At 44.2% G+C, this 18,401-nt stretch overlaps 1 protein-coding gene and 2 non-coding genes across 3 annotated transcripts; all 3 read right to left on the minus strand.

Annotated features, from left to right (window-relative positions):
- Window positions 1-12,560: 12,560 nt before the first annotated feature.
- Window positions 12,561-18,172, minus strand: RPSA (ribosomal protein SA). Its single transcript, XM_046003794.1, has 7 exons — window positions 18,092-18,172; window positions 17,132-17,297; window positions 16,117-16,235; window positions 14,169-14,414; window positions 13,234-13,362; window positions 12,961-13,126; window positions 12,561-12,715 (listed from the first exon to the last, which is right to left on the minus strand). Exons 2-7 carry the CDS (start codon window positions 17,262-17,264, stop codon window positions 12,621-12,623), a joined length of 888 nt encoding a protein of 295 aa, XP_045859750.1. The 5' UTR covers window positions 17,265-17,297; window positions 18,092-18,172; the 3' UTR covers window positions 12,561-12,620.
- LOC123941104 lies at window positions 13,949-14,103 on the minus strand. The gene has a single exon (XR_006818189.1). It is a non-coding gene; the product is annotated as a small nucleolar RNA SNORA62/SNORA6 family (small nucleolar RNA).
- Window positions 16,303-16,453, minus strand: LOC123941105. Its single transcript, XR_006818190.1, has one exon. It is a non-coding gene; the product is annotated as a small nucleolar RNA SNORA62/SNORA6 family (small nucleolar RNA).
- Window positions 18,173-18,401: the final 229 nt, after the last annotated feature.

An 18,401-nucleotide genomic window follows, 5' to 3' on the forward strand; every position in this document is an offset into this window, starting at 1 on the left:
GGCAGAGGCTTAACCCACTGAGCCAGCCACCCAGGTGCCCCCAATTTTTTCAGTCTTGAATTTAAGGTTCTGGTTTCCTGACCAATGGTAGATGGCATTTTCTATGGTAGCAAGTGTTTGGGGTCTGTGCTATGATAAGTAACGTATAGCTTGTGTTCTAGGAGGTTCAAATAAAATGAAATCATCTAAGAGAGAAGACAAGAAAAAGCAACAAGCAGCTTGTTCACACTAACTGAGAGTAGAATCATTCTGGGCTGCTCAGACAACTGGAACTGTGCTGGTGATGACAATACATCCCCCCCCCCCACCCAGCCTCAGAAAGCCCCCTGGGAAAGACGCCCATTTCCCCTGGTGCCTTCTCTTCATGAGTGCCCATCTGAGTTGGAGGAAGTCCTTTGCAATACTGAGCCCCTGGCACTGCCCATCACTGGCAAGATGCAGGGGGTTCAAAGCAATTCCTTGTGAATCTGTCACAAATGGGGGCCCTCGAGCCGTCTCCTGGTGGAACACTTTTGAGGCTGAAAACCCTACTAATAGGAGAGAAGCCATGTTTTAAGCACCTGGGTCCTGAGCATCAGTTCTCAGATGGTGGAAAAGGCACAGATCTTCGCCAGGGTTTGGAAAAGTATTAGCCAGGAAGCATTTCATAGCAGAGTGCCGCTGCCCTCCTGTGGTTAACAGAACAAGTGACCATGATCTTTCAGGTGCTCTGATTCCCTTCGTGGATTTAGATGAATGAAAACCATGCATTCCTCTATTTCCCCATTTTAATTTAGATGGTAATCTCTGTTATAGGAATGGGTATGGTGAAAGATATAAATTCTTCAAAATATAAAATATAATTTTTTTTCCAAGTACTGTATCTTTAATTAAACCTACTATTTTCCAGGGGGAAAAAAGTGGTATAAATATCTGTTTTTTGGCACCCTCACATAATAAATGTATTTTTATTTGTCTTCTTTCCACATTACAGGGTAAATTCCTGGAGAGTAGGGAATGCTTTTAGTTCTTTGTCAGATCCCATGTTCATAGCTCAATGAAGAGCACATGGTTTCCAGCAAATATTGTTGAATAACAAAATTATAAGGTATAAGAGTTTGTTATTTTTCTATTTTTGCAGCAAACGTGGCAGGCAGTGGCTTTTTTATTTTATTTTTTTTTTTAAGATTTTATTTATTTATTTGACAGAGAGAGATCACAAGTAGGCAGAGAGGCAAGCAGAGAGAGTGAGAGGGAAGCAGGCTCCCTGCCGAGCAGAGAGCCCGACGCGGGACTCGATCCCAGGACCCCGAGATCATGACCTGAGCCGAAGGCAGTGGCCTAAACCACTGAGCCACCCAGGCGCCCCTTTTTTTATTTGATTATCTTATGCATTATTATTGCTGGCAGAGGGAACCTTATGCCACCATACGCACTTCCCGGGGCATGGAGAATGCTTGCGGCTTGGCAAACCTTGCAGCCTCTCCTTGAATATAGTCAGATCAAAGCAGGTCAGCAACTGCTCTTTACCTGCTGAAATGCAAAGAAACGTTACCGAGATTTTTCATTAATCAGGTTAACAAAGATCAGTCATTATTGTGGGTGATGATAAATTGAACTCTGCATTCTCTTTTGATGCTACTAAAAATGCAATTTAAAAAAATACAATTATTTTATCTTAAATCCTTAAAATGTCCCTGTCGTTTGATCCAGCTAACCACAAGGATGTTCATGACAACGATGTTGATAAAGGAGAAGTTTTGTAAAATATTAAAAATAGGAAAATAAAATATAAACTATTTGATTGTCATTTAACAGTTTACATTATATAGCTAAATATACCATAGGTACAAACGGAGAAATGCTTATTATAAATTCTATAGGCAAAATCAATTGGCTGTTACTGTGTCTGTAAGTAGTTACTCTTGTCCACTCCATTGCATTGCCTGATAAGGTCACTGCTATGATACAAAGGACTGGTGACAGTGGGCATCCATGTCTTCTTTCTGTAGTGAAATGCTTCCAGAATCTTTCCATCGCATCAGCTGCCTATTGTTGGATAACAAACTTTCCTTAAGTGAAGCTGCTTGAAACAACTATCATTTCTTCGCTCACAGATAGTCAATTTCCAAAGAGCTGGGCAGGAATGGCTTTTGTCTCCACAGGGCATCCACAGAGATGGCTCAAACCAAGACTGGACAATCCACTTTCAGTACGAATCACTCCCATAGCTGGGAAGTTAATGGTGGCTATCTGTTGGCAGTTCGGCTGTTCTAGAGTCTGGAAGCAAGGGGCCTTGCTTCTTCTCCAGTGGACTTCTCCTCAGTTTCTTGGGCTTCTTCACCGGATGAATAGTGGAGTTCCCAGAACAAATATCCCAAGAGACCCAGACCAAAGATGGTGGCATTTTTACACTCTATCCTTGGAAATCACACACTATCGTTCCCACTGTTCCTGGGTTGGGAGAATCCCAAAGTCTCACTCACATGAAGAGAAGAACAAAGATTCCACCCATGAGACAGTGGCAAGTTCATATTATATAATGAGCTTGCCTGACCAGAGACATTCTTATATTCTAATTTTAGTATATGTGCTACCGAAGGGAGCACAACATTCTTATATTCTGAAGTTGATACTTAACCTCCTTCATTAACAGACATTGAAACACTTTATCTTCAACATGCCCCCTTTTCGCTTTGTATATATTTTATTGAATGCTTTTTTTTTTCTTTTTCTTTTTCTTTAAAGATTTGATTTATTTATTTGAGGGTTGGGGGAGGGAGGAGAGACCATTTGAAGCTGAGTCCCGCTGAGCTCTGAGCCCAATGCTTGGCTCAATCCCTCGACCCTGAGATCATGACCTGAGCCAAAACCAAGTAGGACTCTCAACCAACTCTCAACCAGACGCCCCTTTCCTTTTCTCTTTTTGATTTTTACACCATAAATTAGATGCTTTATTGACATCTATAATGTATGCCACCAAGCATTATATCTCTACAGAGTATAATTTCCATTTGTCTGTATTTGAGGTTCTTACAAATGGAATCACATATGAAGAATAATTTCTGTTATGGACTCTTGGGTGGCTCAGTCATTAAGCGTCTGCCTTCGACTCAGGTCATGATCCCAGGACCCAGGACCCAGGACCCTGCACTGGGCTCCCTGCTCAGTGGGGAGTCTGCTTCTCCCTCTCCCACCCACCCTGCTTGTGCTCTCTCTCTCTCTGACTGTGTCTTTTTCTGTCAAATAAATAAAAAATAAAAGCTTTTATTTATTTATTTGACAGCTTTTATTTTTTATTTATTTTTTTTTAGATTTTTTAAATTTATTTATTTGACAGAGAGAGAGACCACAAGTTGGCAGAGAGGCAGGCAGAGAGAGAGGAGGAAGCAGGCTCCCTGCGGAGCAGAGAGCCCGATGCGGGGCTCGATCCCAGGACCCTGAGATCATGACCTGAGCCGAAGGCAGTGGCTTAATCCACTGAGCCACCCAGGCACCCCAAACAAAAGCTTTTAAAAAGATAAATAAGGGGCGCCTGGGTGGCTCAGTGGGTTAAGCCTCTGCCTTGGGCTCCAGTCATGATCCCAGGGTCCTGGAATCCAGCCCCGCATCAGGCTCTCTGCTCCGTGAGGAGCCTGCTTCCCCCTCTCTCTCTCTGCCTGCCTCTCTGCCTACTTGTGATCTCTCTCTCTGTCAAATAAATAAATAAAATCTTTAAAAAAAATAAATAAAATAAATAAAAAAGAATAATTTCTGTTACCACTTTTTGCCCAAAGTTACATTTGCAAAGTTGATGCATGTCATTATGTGTAGCTGTTCTTTGTTCATTTTCATTGTTGCCTGGCACTCCGTGATGTAAGTATATGACAGGTGATCAACTGTGCTGTAGGTAGACCATTGACTGTTTCCAGGGTTGTTGATTAACATTCTTGTCCACATATCCTAGTGCAAATATGCATGAGTTTCTTTGGCGTATATCCCTAAGAGGAATATTATAGATGCTTATGTTACTAAATAATGCCAAACTGTACCAATGTATACTCCCACCAGTCAGTAGGACAGTTCTTTTTTTTTTTTTTTAAAGATTTTATTTATTTACTTGACAGAGAGAGATCACAAGCAGACAGAGAGGCAGGCAGAGAGAGAGGAAGGGAAGCAGGCTCGCTGCTGAGCAGAGAGCCCGATGCGGGACTCAATCCCAGGACCCTGAGATCATGACCTGAGCCGAAGGCAGCGGCTTAACCCACTGAGCCACCCAGGCGCCCCAGTAGGACAGTTCTTGTTCCAAAGCCCTGTTAGCCATAATCTGGTTTTGCCAGATTTTTTTCTCATTTATAGTAGCTTTGTAATGGAAAACAACTCCTTAATCCTACCTTAATCACACCTTCCTGCAGGCACTCTTTCCAAAGAGTAAGAATGTTTTCCCCTGGGACACTTGGGTGGCTCAGATGGGTAAGTGCCTGCCTTTGGCTCCCTCAGGTCATGATTTCCCGGTCCTCCAATGGAGCCCCATGTCTAGCTCTCTGCTCAGCGGGGAGTCTGCTTCTCCCTTTTCCTCTGCCTCTCCCCTTGCTTGTGTGCTCTCTGTCTCTGTCTCTGTTATCTCTCTCAAATGCATTTTTTTAATCTTAAAAAAAAAAAGAATATTTTCCCCTTCTGTTGCATAGCTCATAACTGTCTGACTTGGTTGTACAGAAATATTTGGCTGAGTATATGGATACCAAAGATAGAATGTGCCTCTCTTAGCAAAACTCTGGATCTTTCCATTGCTGCTTTATAGGCTGGCCAGATTTAGCTGGAGTTCTTGTCTCTCTCATGAATTTGTTCAAAGCAGTCAAAAAATTGTCAACATAAGCCATCATTCTGAATCTTTCCTACCATTTCCCTAATGCTACAGATTTGGTCAAATTGTAGTCTACCGTCCAGAGCAATGTAGGCCTCAAAACTTGATCAAACTTTCTATCACCACGTAATTTGAGGTAGCAGCTTCTCAGCCTATGCCCAGCTACAAAAGTCAGGGGAGCTATTACTATTGAAGAAGGGAAGATGGACATGGGTGGACCTCCAGCACTTGGTCACAGCTTCCATCAGCATCCCTACTTCCCCCCTTATTAACTTTATTTTTGTTTTCTGGAAAAGTCTTTATATTGTCCTAGTTATTGGATAAGAGAGCTGGGCGGACCATTCATTTTTCTCATTTGACTATCTTCGGTCACTCTTGATGGGGAATACTCAGGTGCTCTTTTCCTCCTTGGCTGCTTTCAGGAACGCTTTCTTTTTGGTGTTTCCATGATTCCTTACAACATAAAAGATAGGTTTTTAAAAATTGATCCTACTTAGGGTGCCTGGGTGGTTCAGTGGGTTAAAGCCTCTGTCTTTGGCTCAGGTCATGATCCCAGGGTCCTAGGATTGAGCCCCGCATTGGGCTCTCTGCTCAGCAGGGAGCCTGCTTCCTCCTCTCTCTCTGCCTGCCTCTCTGCCTACTTGTGATCTCTGTCTGTCAAACAAATAAATAAAATATTTTTTAAAAAATTTAATTTTAAAAAAATAAAATTGATCCTACTTGGGGCACCTGGGTAGCTCAGTCAGCTAAGCATCTGCCTTCAGCTCAGGTCATGATCCCAGAGTCCTGGGATGAAGCCCCTCATTGAGCTCCCTTCACTGTAGGGAGCCTGCTTCTCCCTCTCCCATTCCCCATGCTTGTGCTCTCTCTCTCGCTCTCTCTCTTTCTCTCTCTCTCTCTCTCTCTGTTAAATAAATAAATAAATCGATAGATGATAGATAGATAGATAGATAGATAGATAGATAGATAGATAGATAAATTTTAAAAAAGAATTGATCCTACTTGGTACATAGTGGGATTCCTGAATTTGTGGATTCATGAGAGTTTCAGAAAGTTCTCAGCCTTTTCTCTTTGACACTGGCTCTTCTCATTCTCCTGCTGCAATTTCCGACTAGATGTGTGACTTTCTCATTGTACCTTCTGTATATCTTAACTTCTCTGATTTTCTGTCCGTCTGTTTTCCCTGTAAATTTTTTATGATTTCTAGTTCACCAAACTTCTCTCCAACAGAGAGGTCTTATTGATAAGCCTGTCCGTTTAAATTGTGATGATCATGCTTCTTCATTTCTAAATTGGAAATGTAGAGTATTAATAGACTTTGTTTTGAAAAACCAATTTACTTAACAGAATTATATCTATATGAAATGATATACACTAATACAAAAAAATAATCCTCTATAAGGGATTTTGAAACAAATGTCAAACCAGCCTATTAACTCCTTCAGGTTTGAAAGCCTCTGAGGCCCTGGGGGCGCCTGGGTGACTCAGTGGGTTAAGCCTCTGCCTTCAGCTCAGGTCATGATCTCAGAGTCCTGGGATTGAGCCCCTAATAGGGATCTCTGTTCAGCAGGGAGCCTGCTTTGCCCCTCTCTCTGCCTGCCTCTCTGCCTACTTGTGATCTCTCTCTCTGTCAAATAAATAAATAAAATCTTTAAAAGAAGAAAGAAAGAAAGAAAGAAAGAAAGAAAGAAAGAAAGAAAGAAAGAAAGCAAGCAAGCCTGCCTCTGAGGCCCTGAGCAGAATCCTGCGCATGGACAGCCATGGTGGTCTGGAGGACTACTTTCCCATGCTTAACACTGGAACTTTCTCTTGCAAATCACAAATGGAAGACACCTGTAGTTTGGGATAAGGTACTGAATAGAAGGAAATGCAGAGGTCAGTGGCTAAGGAGATAGTGGAGGGCCTTTTGATGGGGACAGGATGGACACTTCTGGCAATATGGGGTGCTTTTTGTACCAGGGTGAACTGAGCCAACCACCCACAGAGAGGGGAGAGTGCTTCTTGGGACATTGCCTTTCAGTGAGCGTACATCAAGGAGCAGAACTAGGGTAGATGTCTATGCAGTTAGAGACTTTTTCCTGGTCCCCAGCTCATTTCCAGAAATATCTAAAGGAAAAGCGAAGGGAAAAAAAAAAATGTAGGTGACTTTTCTGTGGGGCAGACAGTGGAGATCTACAGCTTTCACACAGTGGGGGCTCCAAGAGACTCTAGGGCCTATGGTAAAGGCCCCCAGGTCCCCAAGGATAGACCTCTCTCAGCTCCACTTGGTGAGACTGGGCTGAGATTCCTCCTTGCAGAGGGATTTCCTTACTTTCTTTTTATTCTTCCCAATGATTCTTTCCATTGGCTTCTTTTTATAGTTAATGCCTATGATACTTGTTTTAGACATATCTTCTCCATGTTCCCATCATCCTCACTTCTGTTCCCATAGAAAATGGTTTACTTGTTAACTAAGTACTTGCCTCCCCAAAATATAGGTCACAAGATCAGAAGCTTTGTTTTCATTCACTACTCTTTCCCCAGTGCTTAGAATGTTTGGTCTAGAGTATGTCCTCAATAACTATTTGTTAAATGTTGAATACTTATTTCACTTGAGATTCCTTGCCGGGATAAAACTGGATAATTCTCGGGTTATTCCTAAGTGAAGCCTGCTGCACTTAGCACCGAAAGTATGACAGGTTCTGGTCTACTGAATGAGTGCAATGTGTGGCATGTAGGTTTGGAACAGGTATTTCACGGATGGAGTTTAGTAACATTCTTGCCTTGCACAAAGGGTCTGGATTGCTCAGGCAGTCAGAAACCATGGCAATAGTGACATTTACCATTGGATATTTACATTATTTAGAATATGGATTAAGCTGTTACAACAGGATTCCTAATAGTGGCTTCTTAAAGAGTACAGTTTAAAATATCCTGAGTGTCTAGCAATAAATTTACCAAAAGTATACAAAACCTCTTTGGGAAAAACTATAAAATTTTATTGAGGGAAGGGCATAAAATGAAAAACTGGCAAGATATGTAGGTTGTTCGTGGATTGAAAAACTCAGTGTCAGTCAATACTGCTCTAAAGTATAGAATCAATACAATCCCAGCTGGATTTATAGTGGAATTGTACTAATTGATTTAAAAAATGTGCGTAACAATACAAAATTATCAGTAATAGCCAGGACTCTTTTGAAGAGAAGAGGAAGGAAGGAAGATTGCCATACCTATTGCCATGCTAGATTATAAAATTCTAGTAAAGATGAAGAACAGTGTGGCCTTGCCCCAGGGACTGATGCCTAAGGCAGGGGTAGAATACAGAGACCAGGATCAGACCTTGCATGGATGGTCTCTGGACTTTGAGAGGCAGCAGTTCTGAGCAGTGATGAAAGGGTGGTGTTTTCACGACAAGATACTGAGGGTTGTGGTTGCATTTTCATAGGATTTTGTATACTATTGTGAAACCATCTGGCGTTATCTGGTGCAGTTAGAGTTGAAGGCCACAGTGGGGAAATTTTGGTGCACCAAGGCTATCAAGCATACTCAAAGTAGTTCTTTTTTTTTTTTTTTTTTTTTTAAGATTATTTATTTATTTATTTGACAGAGAGAGATCACAAGTAGACAGAGAGGCAGGCAGAGAGAGAGAGAGAGGGAAGCAGGCTCCCTGCTGAGCAGAGAGCCAGACGCGGGACTCGATCCCAGAACCCTGAGATCATGACCTGAGCCGAAGGCAGCGGCTTAACCCACTGAGCCACCCAGGCGCCCCTCAAAGTAGTTCTGTTGATAATGGTCAGAACATGCAAACAACCCAAATGGCCATTGCAGGATATTGATGTCATTGATGATTCTGTAGGAACATGGCAATGGGATGAAAAGCAGAAAAATAACATTGAAGGCAAGAAGTAAATCACACGAGGGGCACCTGGGCGACTCAGTCAGTTAAGCATCGGACTCTTGATTTTTGACTCAGGTCATGACCCAGGGTTGTGAGATCATGCCCCGTGTCAGGCTCCACAGTGGGCATGGAACCTGCTTAAGATTCTCTCTCTCCCTCTGCCTCCCTCAAAATTAAAATTAAAATTAAGCAAATGACACATGAAAATATGCTATGATTCCATTTATAGGAAACTCAAAAACAGGGAAACTGGACAATTCTTTTTTTTTTTTTTAATTTTATTATTTGACACAGAAAGACAGATAGCGAGGGAGGGAACACAAGCAGGGGGAGTTGGAGGGGGAGAAGCAGGCTTCCCACTGAGCAAGCAGCCTGATGTGGGGCTCAATCCCAGGACCCTGAGATTAGGAACTGAGCCAAAGGCAGACCCTTAATGACTGAGCCACCCAAGCACCCTGAAACTGGACAATTCTTGACTAAAAGGGCACACTTAGGTAAAACAATCAAGTAAACCAAGGGATTGTGCGAGAGGAGGTCTGTGACTTCAGGGGGCAAGCAGGGAACAGGAGGCTCACATGGTAACCTCCTCATGTCCTAGCACCTTTCTATTTCAAAACCCATGCAATGAGTAGAGACTTTGATTCTTATTTTTCTAGAATATACAAATATATCTTTTGTAGTCATCTGCATGCATGATGCATTTTACAGTTAAAAATTCTTTTTAGGGGCACCTGGATGGCTCAGTGGGTTAAGCCTCTGCCTTTGGCTCAGGTCATGGTCTCAGGGTCCTGGGATTGAGCCCTGCCTGCTTCCCCCTCTCTCTCAACCTACATGTGATCTCTCTCTCTCTGTCAAACAAATATTTATTTAAAAAAAATAATTCTTTTTAAATTATGCATGAACAAAAGACAATGTGATACATAGCATAAGTGTTGGCTACATGCCAGGATCCAGGCTAATTGCTGTGGCGACAATCTCTGAATCACAACCCCACGATTATCCCCATGCTGGGGCCACTTGGGCCACTGGGAGACATCTATTGCCCAGGGCCACACGAGGAAGGAGCTAGGTGGGGGCTTTCTTTCATTATCTCAGGCATAGCTGATTCCAAAGCCAGTTCTGCAATCTGCCTCACTTATAACACATGATGTCCAGGGTAATGCAACAGCCAGAGTCCTTTCACAGGTCACCTGTGACCTGTGGGTGGTGGCCCAGACCAGACCCAGTCTCACCCACCCCTTCACCAGAAGACCTCAACCCAAGCCAGCCTCGGGGAGTGCAGCATGTCCCTGAAACACCATGTAAGATTGCCGCTTTGGCCTAGGGGAGCAGATGGTAACACCCTAAGGAAGGTTTAGGGCAGGTGATGATGAAGCTGCCTTGAGCTCTGTGCTGCCAAATAACACACGAGTGGGCACCTCAAGCCTTGGGGGGGAGCCTGAGGCTTGCCACATGGAATTCAACCCTCCAGCTCTTTCTCAAACACTCTGTAAATCTCTAAGACTTCTTAAAATATTTTTAAAGATTTTATTAGAGAGAGAAGGAGGGAAAGGAGAGGGAGAAAGCATGCAAGTGGGTAGAAGGGCAGAGGGAGAGAGAGAATCCCAAGCAGGCCCCATTCCCAGCATGTAGCCCTATGCAGGGCTTGATCTCACGATCCTGAGATCATGACCTGAGCCAAGGTCAAAAGTTGGATGCTTAACCAAGCCACCCAGACACGTCTAAGATTTATTCTTAATCACTTTCTCTGTTCAGTCGGGGTACTCACTCATTACGATCTATGAAGTGTCAAGGTCTGTGTTAGGCTGAATTCAGTGGGGATGCCAATTTGCTTTTGCACTGGGATATAAGAAACGTTTTCTATGGAAGGAGAAACTCCCAAGGTAATTAGGAAAGCAGAGGGAGAAAAGAGGGAACTCTACTAAACTTCTGCGTGGAATTCAGTTTCTGTGAGTTTAGAAGACAAAACCCAGAAAGTCCATCAAGAGCTGGAAGCTGTGGTAAGAACAAAAAAATCTTAAGCTGGAGGTTTTTTCTTATGGTAAGTATTGTTTCCACAATAGAGGAAAAAAAATCACAAGCCATGTATTGTCCTCGGCAGTTTCCAAGGTCAGGTGGGACAAAAGAACTGAGTGTGTTACTATGTCCTGAAGACTGCTAGTGTGAATAGAGATGGAGAGGTGCTGAGGAAAAAGAGGTGGCAGCCCATTTGGCCAAATTAAATGCAGGGCAGGGGAGGGAGGGTGGGAAGGTCCTCCTCGCCCAGTGGTCCCCAGGAAGACTCAAGGCTGCCAGCAGCACATTACAGGGTGAACACCTGGAGGGGGCATCAATTTGTCACTTAGCTTCAGCAGGGCTTAGGGACTAACCTTCCGGTTGGCACCATTGAGCCACAAAAAGTCAGTTTGGATTTATTTAAAATGCCACTACCAGTTCGTGCTGGCTTAAAGGTACCGGCTTGGGGCACCTGGGTGGCTCAGTGGCTTGAGCCTTTGCCTTCGGCCCAGGTCATGATCTCAGAGTCCCACATCAGGGTCTCTGCTCAGTGCGGAGCCTGCTCCCTCCTCTCTGCCTACTTGTGATCTTTCTGTGTCAAATAAATAAAATCTTTAAAATAAAATAAAGGTACTGGCTCTGCATTCATGGGGCAGCTGTTGTCCCAGAGTGGGAGTGACTTAGGTCTGAACCACCTTGTGGTCTGGGTTGGAGCACAATCTCAGCAGCTGTTGACAGAACACCAGGTAATTCCCCTGGAGGCAGGAAGAGGGTATGAGGCCCTGGAAAAGCTAAGCCCAGATGGTACATGTAACTACCACCCTCAGAACAATGTATTACTTAAAATATAATATACAAGAAATTGTGCTAGCCATCAAGCATGTTTAGATATAGCCTTAAGAAAAACGTACTGGCAACAGGCCTGTGGGGGACCTTGAAGCAGAGTGGTCCCTAATCCAGGGACCACCTGTGACTAATAAGATGATCCCTTTGAATGCTTGCTCAATTACAAATCTTATACTGCTTGACCAGACATACCCTGCTTATCTCTAAGATATTGATTATAAAATCAATGTATAACTCCCATTATCTGCAAGGATATATATGATTAATGTATGGCCTTCTTCAGCTCCTGTGATTACTAATAATAAAGGGACTGAGGAGTCTTTTCCACTGTCATCCCCAGCTCCCTCTCTTGTAGCTGACTTGTTTGTGCCTCATTCTTCTTCCATGTGCCGTCAAGAAGCAGCACATAAGGGGCGCCTGGGTGGCTCAGTGGGTTAAGCCTCTGCCTTCGGCTCAGGTCATGATCTCAGGATCCTGGGATCGAGCCCCGCATCGGGCTCTCTGCTCAACAGAGAGCCTGCTTCCTCCTCCCTCTTTATCTCTGCCTGCCTCTCTGCCTACTTGTGATCTCTCTCTGCCAAATAAATAAATAAAATCTTTAAAAAAAAAAAAAAAAGAAGCAGCAGCACATAAGATCTGTGATAAATTCCACTTGGATCTCTTGGCTACATCATGCTGGGCATAAACCAACTATGCCGGGGAAGCCAGCTTGTGGTCCCGTAGCTCTAAACTTAAGTTTAGGAATTTAAGATTCTAGGGGGGAAAAGCCTGTTTGTGGAACATACTATAGGAATGACCGGACAAATGCCCAAGCCAAGGAGAAAAAGTAACACAAGAGCTCTAGGTTGGAGGCCCTGGTCATTAATACACAAAGTTTGGGAGCAGGGATGGGAAAAAGTATAGGAAAATATCTTTTATCTCAAGTGGGCTTTAGAAGTAAAACAGAAGTCAGGACCTGAAGTAATCCCAGGCATTTCTTGATCTGGAATGCAAAACAAACAGAAATGGACAGGACTTTTACAAACTGTTTATTTTCCGTCAACCTTATTTCCATTTTGTTTGCCTTTGTGGAAGAGCAGCTTAAGACCACTCAGTGGTTGTTCCTACCCATTCAGTGGCCTGAGCAGTGGGAGCTGCAGACCAGTCTTCAGTGGCCGGCTGGGCGCTCCAGTCTTCTGTTAAGGAAACACCAAGAAAACACAATCAGCCCTACTCCCACCAACACTGGGCCTTGATTTCTACCAAATACACATTTCAAGAGACAAACACTCAAGGCCAGACCACTTCAAAACCACCTGTTATTAGTGCAGCTACAGTGCATTGGGATGAGACCCTTTCAATGCAAAGATACAGCTGTGGAGATCCTTTAAAAGTTAGATTAAGAATACCAAAAACGTGAACCACGGATCACAACACATACCAGTAGGGAACTGCTGAATAGGCACAGAGGGCACCTGCACGCCTTCAGACCAGTCTGCAACTTCAGGCTGAGTAGCCGTGAACTCAGGAGCTGGAGCCGTCCATTCACCCTGGAATTCTTCCTTGGTCACAGCCTTTTCAGCAGCAGCCTGCTCTTCCTTTTCAATCTGGTTAAGAGGAGAAAAATGTTTATAGAAACAATTTTATGTCAAAGAAGCAGACCAAGATGTCTGATTTACTTATGTAACCACATGCCTTTGTGGAGGAAGCTTACCTCTTCAGGATCCCTGTAGAAGTAGAGATCAGGCATGACCTCCCATGGGTGTTCACGGGAAATGGTGCCACGCATGCGCAGAACTTCTCTGGCCAGCATCCACCACATCAGACCCACTGAGTGAGCTCCCTGCAAGAGCGCCAGGGTAAGAAATGACACTTGGGTCATCCCCAACAGCATGCAGCTCCCACCAACGTGTTCCATCATCTAGACCTCTGGTACCAACAAAATAGACACGTTTTACACTGGTATTAAAACATCTCTTTGGGGCGCCTGGGTGGCTCAGTGGTTTAAGCCACTGCCTTCGGCTCAGGTCATGATCTCAGGGTCCTGGGATCGAGTCCCACATCGGGCTCTCTGCTTGGCGGGGAGCCTGCTTCCCTCTCACTCTCTCTGCCTGCCTCTCTGCCTACTTGTGATCTTTCTCTGTCAGATAAATAAATAAAATCTTTAAAAAACAAAAACAAAAACAAAAACATCTCTTTGGATGATTCTTATGTGGAATCAAGACTTTGAGACTTGTAAACTGGACCAATTTGAGCCATATGCAACCCACCTTTTTAGGACCTTATAGCAGGATTCACCAAGTTGCTCTGAAAATCGAAAAGGTCCAGTAATGTGAGAAGCCAACAGTTAAGAAATATGGAGAAAAGCAGAAGAAAACAGACCATTTAAAAAATGATTTCTCCTTAAAGCTCTGACACATCTAAATTATACTTGTAGCAAGAATTACTATCAAACTCCACTCATTGGGCCAGAGACCCTTGTGGTGTTAGCGAAAAGACTTGCCCCTCGTGTAGCACACTACCTACACTTGTGAGTTCATCGGCCAGCCAGCAGCCTCAACTCCAAGCTCTAACAATGTGCAGAAGAATGCCCAAATGTTTCAAGAGTATTCACTCTCAAGGCTCTAGTGTTTGTCCTAACACTGTTACCTTGTTGTTGCAAGGGATGGCAATGTCCACATAGCGCAGAGGAGAGTCTGTGTTACACAGAGCAATGGTAGGCAGGTTAACATAAGACGCCTCTGTAAGAGGCTGGTGGTCAGCCCTGGGATCAGTAACCACCAGCAGTCTTGGCTCTCGGAAGGCTGCCTGGATCTGGTTAGTGAATGTTCCAGGAGTGAAGCGGCCGGCAATGGGAGTGGCTCCAGTTGCAGCAGCAAATTTCAGCACAGCTCGCTTAAAGAATTAACATCAAGAGTTAGCAGTGCTCCAGAAATGGCAACACAGAACACCCCCAAGTGTCCCCATACAGACACCCAGGTCTGTAAGCACCTGAAGCAGCCCACAAAGTCAGGAGACCTCCTATCTTCCCTCCTCAACAATGAAAACACCAAAGCACTTCACACACCCAGCAATTCTGTGTGCTCTGTGCTACCTGAGAACTACTTACAGAACTAGGGCCCAGAAATGCTAAGCATACCCAACCCCCAAGCTCTCTGCCTGAAATGCTCTCCCCACTCTCAATCCCTGAGGGTACCTGTGGCTTACTGGCTTCCTCACATCTGCATGCTCCGTGACCACACCACCTGGTTTCAAGAACCAAGAAAGCCACTCTTGTGAGTGACTTGGGCAGGTTATGTACATACTTCCAACACGGTCATGAAAATGAAATTCATCAATACAGACAACAAAACAGTGTCTGACATCAATAAGCACTTCCGTGATCTGGTCCAATTTAATCACAGCTACCCTACATAAAGCAAGAATATACCCACTTCCTTTCCCTTCCCTTCCTTTTTACCTCCATAAAAACGTTATTTCCTCCCTGGGACTAATAATACATAATTCAAACAAAACAAAATGTATTTCCTGCATCCCTTCAGAAAGGCAAACTTGGTATTTTCCTGCTATATCCCAAATCCCTAGCAACACTGCCTGGACCAATACAGATGCTCAGTAAATTTTTGCTGAGGGAAGAAGCCAGGAGAGCTGTCACCAAGTTCATTCTACAGGAGTAACTAAAAACTGTTTACCACCACGCACCAAACTTTAAATCCTGTCACAAGTCAGCCTCTTGGGAATAGCCCCCTCCACCGCAAAACACACCCTAAATTCATGGAAACCAGTTCTACCATCAACTAAACAAGTACAAAGGAACCCATCTCACTACACAATTTACACACCTGTCAAAATCCAAGTCAAACATCTTTTTCAAATTAGAAATGGACTGACTGATACCCTTGCTAGAGCTCTTAAATCTAGTGGACTCTTGAACACCAGTTTAGACCAGGCACATCCACCTATATGTTGACTTTTTTTTCCTTTACGGTACTGCATAGTATTTTCCTTTCTAGCTTGTATTTTTTTCTCTAAAAACAGAGTATATACTACATATACAAAATATATTAATCGACTGCTTATCTTTCTTATTGGTGAGGCTTCTGAAGGTCAAGAGAAGGCTATCAGTAAAGTTTCTGGGGAGTCAAGTTAAACAGATTTTTGGTCATGCATGAGGTTGGTGCCCCTGATTCACGGTGTTGTTCAAGGGTCAAGTGTGAATCAATTTTCAGGAAATTCTTTAGTTTCCTCAACAGAAAAACAATTGCCAAAACAGAAATGGGGCAAAACACAAGTTTTATCCCACTAGCCTTTAAAAAGTTACTTAGTGGTGGCAAAGATTCTTACTCTTAGAAGACCTGCTAAGTCTTGGAGGACTAGTATCCTATTAGAAAACCAGTTTTCAAGAAGAAAACTGAAGCGCAACAAACCACCAGATGCCAAGTATTATATATACTGAAAACCTCGAATACTGGCAATTCAAGATTTGTATAAGTAGTTAAATTATAGACTGTTTTTATTTTCCTATACTTTTCCCTACATCCCACAGTATCTGTAAGCTTATTTTTTATAATAAAAACCAAGCATATTGTTTACAAACCTGGCCAGTATTCCTGGATGATATGACACTAACATCAGCTGGGTTTTCAATGGCAACAATGGCACGAGCTGCCAGCAGAAGCTTCTCCCAGGTTCTCTTCAGATTTATGATGTAGATACCTACATGACAGCAGAAAAGTTTTTAACACCCGAACTAATTTGCAACTTATTTTCTTCTAAAAAAATTCAGTGTAGCAGAGAGTACTATCAAACTCCAGTCATAGAGGCAAGCTCTACTGGTGTTAGCGAAAATCCTGCAGTTTTTATAGCACACTTCCGACACTCAGAAGTTCACGGGCCACAGCTGGCCTCAACCTTGAGCTTTAATAGTGTGCAGCCTTGATTCAGTAGACAACGGGCATCTTTTTCTCTTCCTGCGTTAAGCCTCCCTCAAGCCCCCATATGGATTCCTCCTGCAAATTCTTACCCACTTCCTAGTCTCTAGCTACTTTCCTTACAACCTGCCACTCCCAGTCTTATGTCCTTCAGTGGCCTCTGAGCTGAAGCACTCCCTTGCCCAAAATGCCTTATAAAGGCATCACAACCTTTCTTTCTTTTCCTAGTACCTTCCAAGCCTAATTGCTCTTTCCTATCTCTTGCTCTACTTTACTGTCAAAACTCAAACAAACCTGTCAGGACCTGTGAAATACAAGGCCAGGACCTGTGAAATATAAGGCACTATAAAGCTAATGAGCTTCCTCATCTTTGTATCTCGTAGCTCTTGCATGGACCAACCCAAGTCCCGCTACCTATCAGTAGACATACTCTTACCCTGGAGCCCAGAAAGCTTTTCTTCCCCAAACCACCAGAACAGAGTTTTTAATTTTTTAATTTCTTTCAAGTTATCTCTATGTCCAACATGGGGTCAAACTCAAGAGATCGAGTGGCACGCTCTGCCGTGCCAGCCAGGCACCCCGCTTTTACTTAGTTTTAAAACTTATTTCCAAAATAGTGATCTGATGTCATTTATTACTTGGCTGGAATGCCCCTCCCCCCAAATCAAAGCAAGGACTGACCATCACTTTTCCTTTTGTAGATGTACTGTTCCATCTGGAAGTCAAGGTTGGTGCCACCTAAATGGGTTCCTGCTGCAAGGAATTTGAGGACATCCTCCTCCTTCATTTGCAGGACATCAAGGGCTCCGGACATTGTGAAAGTTTCCCGTTAAGTTACGATGGGAACCTAAAAAACAAGTTAACATCCAGTCCTTTGTATTCCAGGGATTAAGTGGTAAGGGATCAGATGCTTTCTAACCACTCTTGACAGCCAGCTTCATAGTTAAATGCAACCCAAGGACCACCCCTTCAGTTTACAGTCTACTGGGATGAGACACAATACAACAGACATATCCCACACATTATTAAACAGCAGCACATCTTAATGAATGTGGAGATGGGAAAAACACCCAGAAAATGAAGACGAAAATGACTAATTGCCACTTAACGCTCCAGAGTAACCCGGAATAAAGGTTATGGATGAGCAGAGGCAGCACAGAGGCAAACAAGTTTATTTTCAAGCAGACTGCAGGTGGACGCTTCAGAATTATTTCTCTGGAGTTACAAATGACTTTCTGCAAAACCCTGCCAAGAATCTTAACACACGGTTAACTACCAGCCCAAACTGCTGCTGTAAATGTGCGCCCGGGCCTGAGGTCACAGCCGAGTGCCGGGGTCTTAAGCGATGGCAGCACGGTGCGTTGGCAGTTTTTTGCACCCCTGCCACCCAGCCGCAGGCCGGTGCGCACCCTCGCCCAGCGCCCCGGCTCCCGTACGACCTCCGCGGGCTCCCGGGGCATTATGGGAACTCGCGGGCCCGGGCCGGCCACGTGCGGGCTGCCGGACGGAAGTGGAACGCGCCGGCAGGAGACAGACCCGCTCTGCCTGCTGGCTTCTATCCCAGTCCTCGCACCCCTCACTCCAGCAAGAAACTGTTCTGGTGGCTTCTGGGGACGCTGGAGAACCCCACAGGGAACTCACGCAAAACAACGCCGTATGGACCCTTCCCTGGGTAGCGCGGAAAAGAGAGAGGGGCGGAAATGACGCCCTTATATACTCCGCCATCAGCCAATGACAACAAAAAAGCCGAGCGGAAGGGCGGATGGGAACTCTAGCCCGGAGGGACCGTTTGCGACGGCAGTGCTTTCCGGCGCCGCGAAGACGTTCCGCGCTGTGCGGCCGTCACTGCAGTACTTCGTCAGGAACGCGCGCCTGCGGGCTGCTGGTGATGACGGTTCGAATTTTCGCGCGACGTGAGAGGGTTCCTGTCCTAAACTACAATTTGCGTCCG

This window comes from Meles meles, chromosome 4 (assembly GCF_922984935.1).
Source record: "Meles meles chromosome 4, mMelMel3.1 paternal haplotype, whole genome shotgun sequence".
Lineage (NCBI taxonomy): Eukaryota > Metazoa > Chordata > Mammalia > Carnivora > Mustelidae > Meles > Meles meles.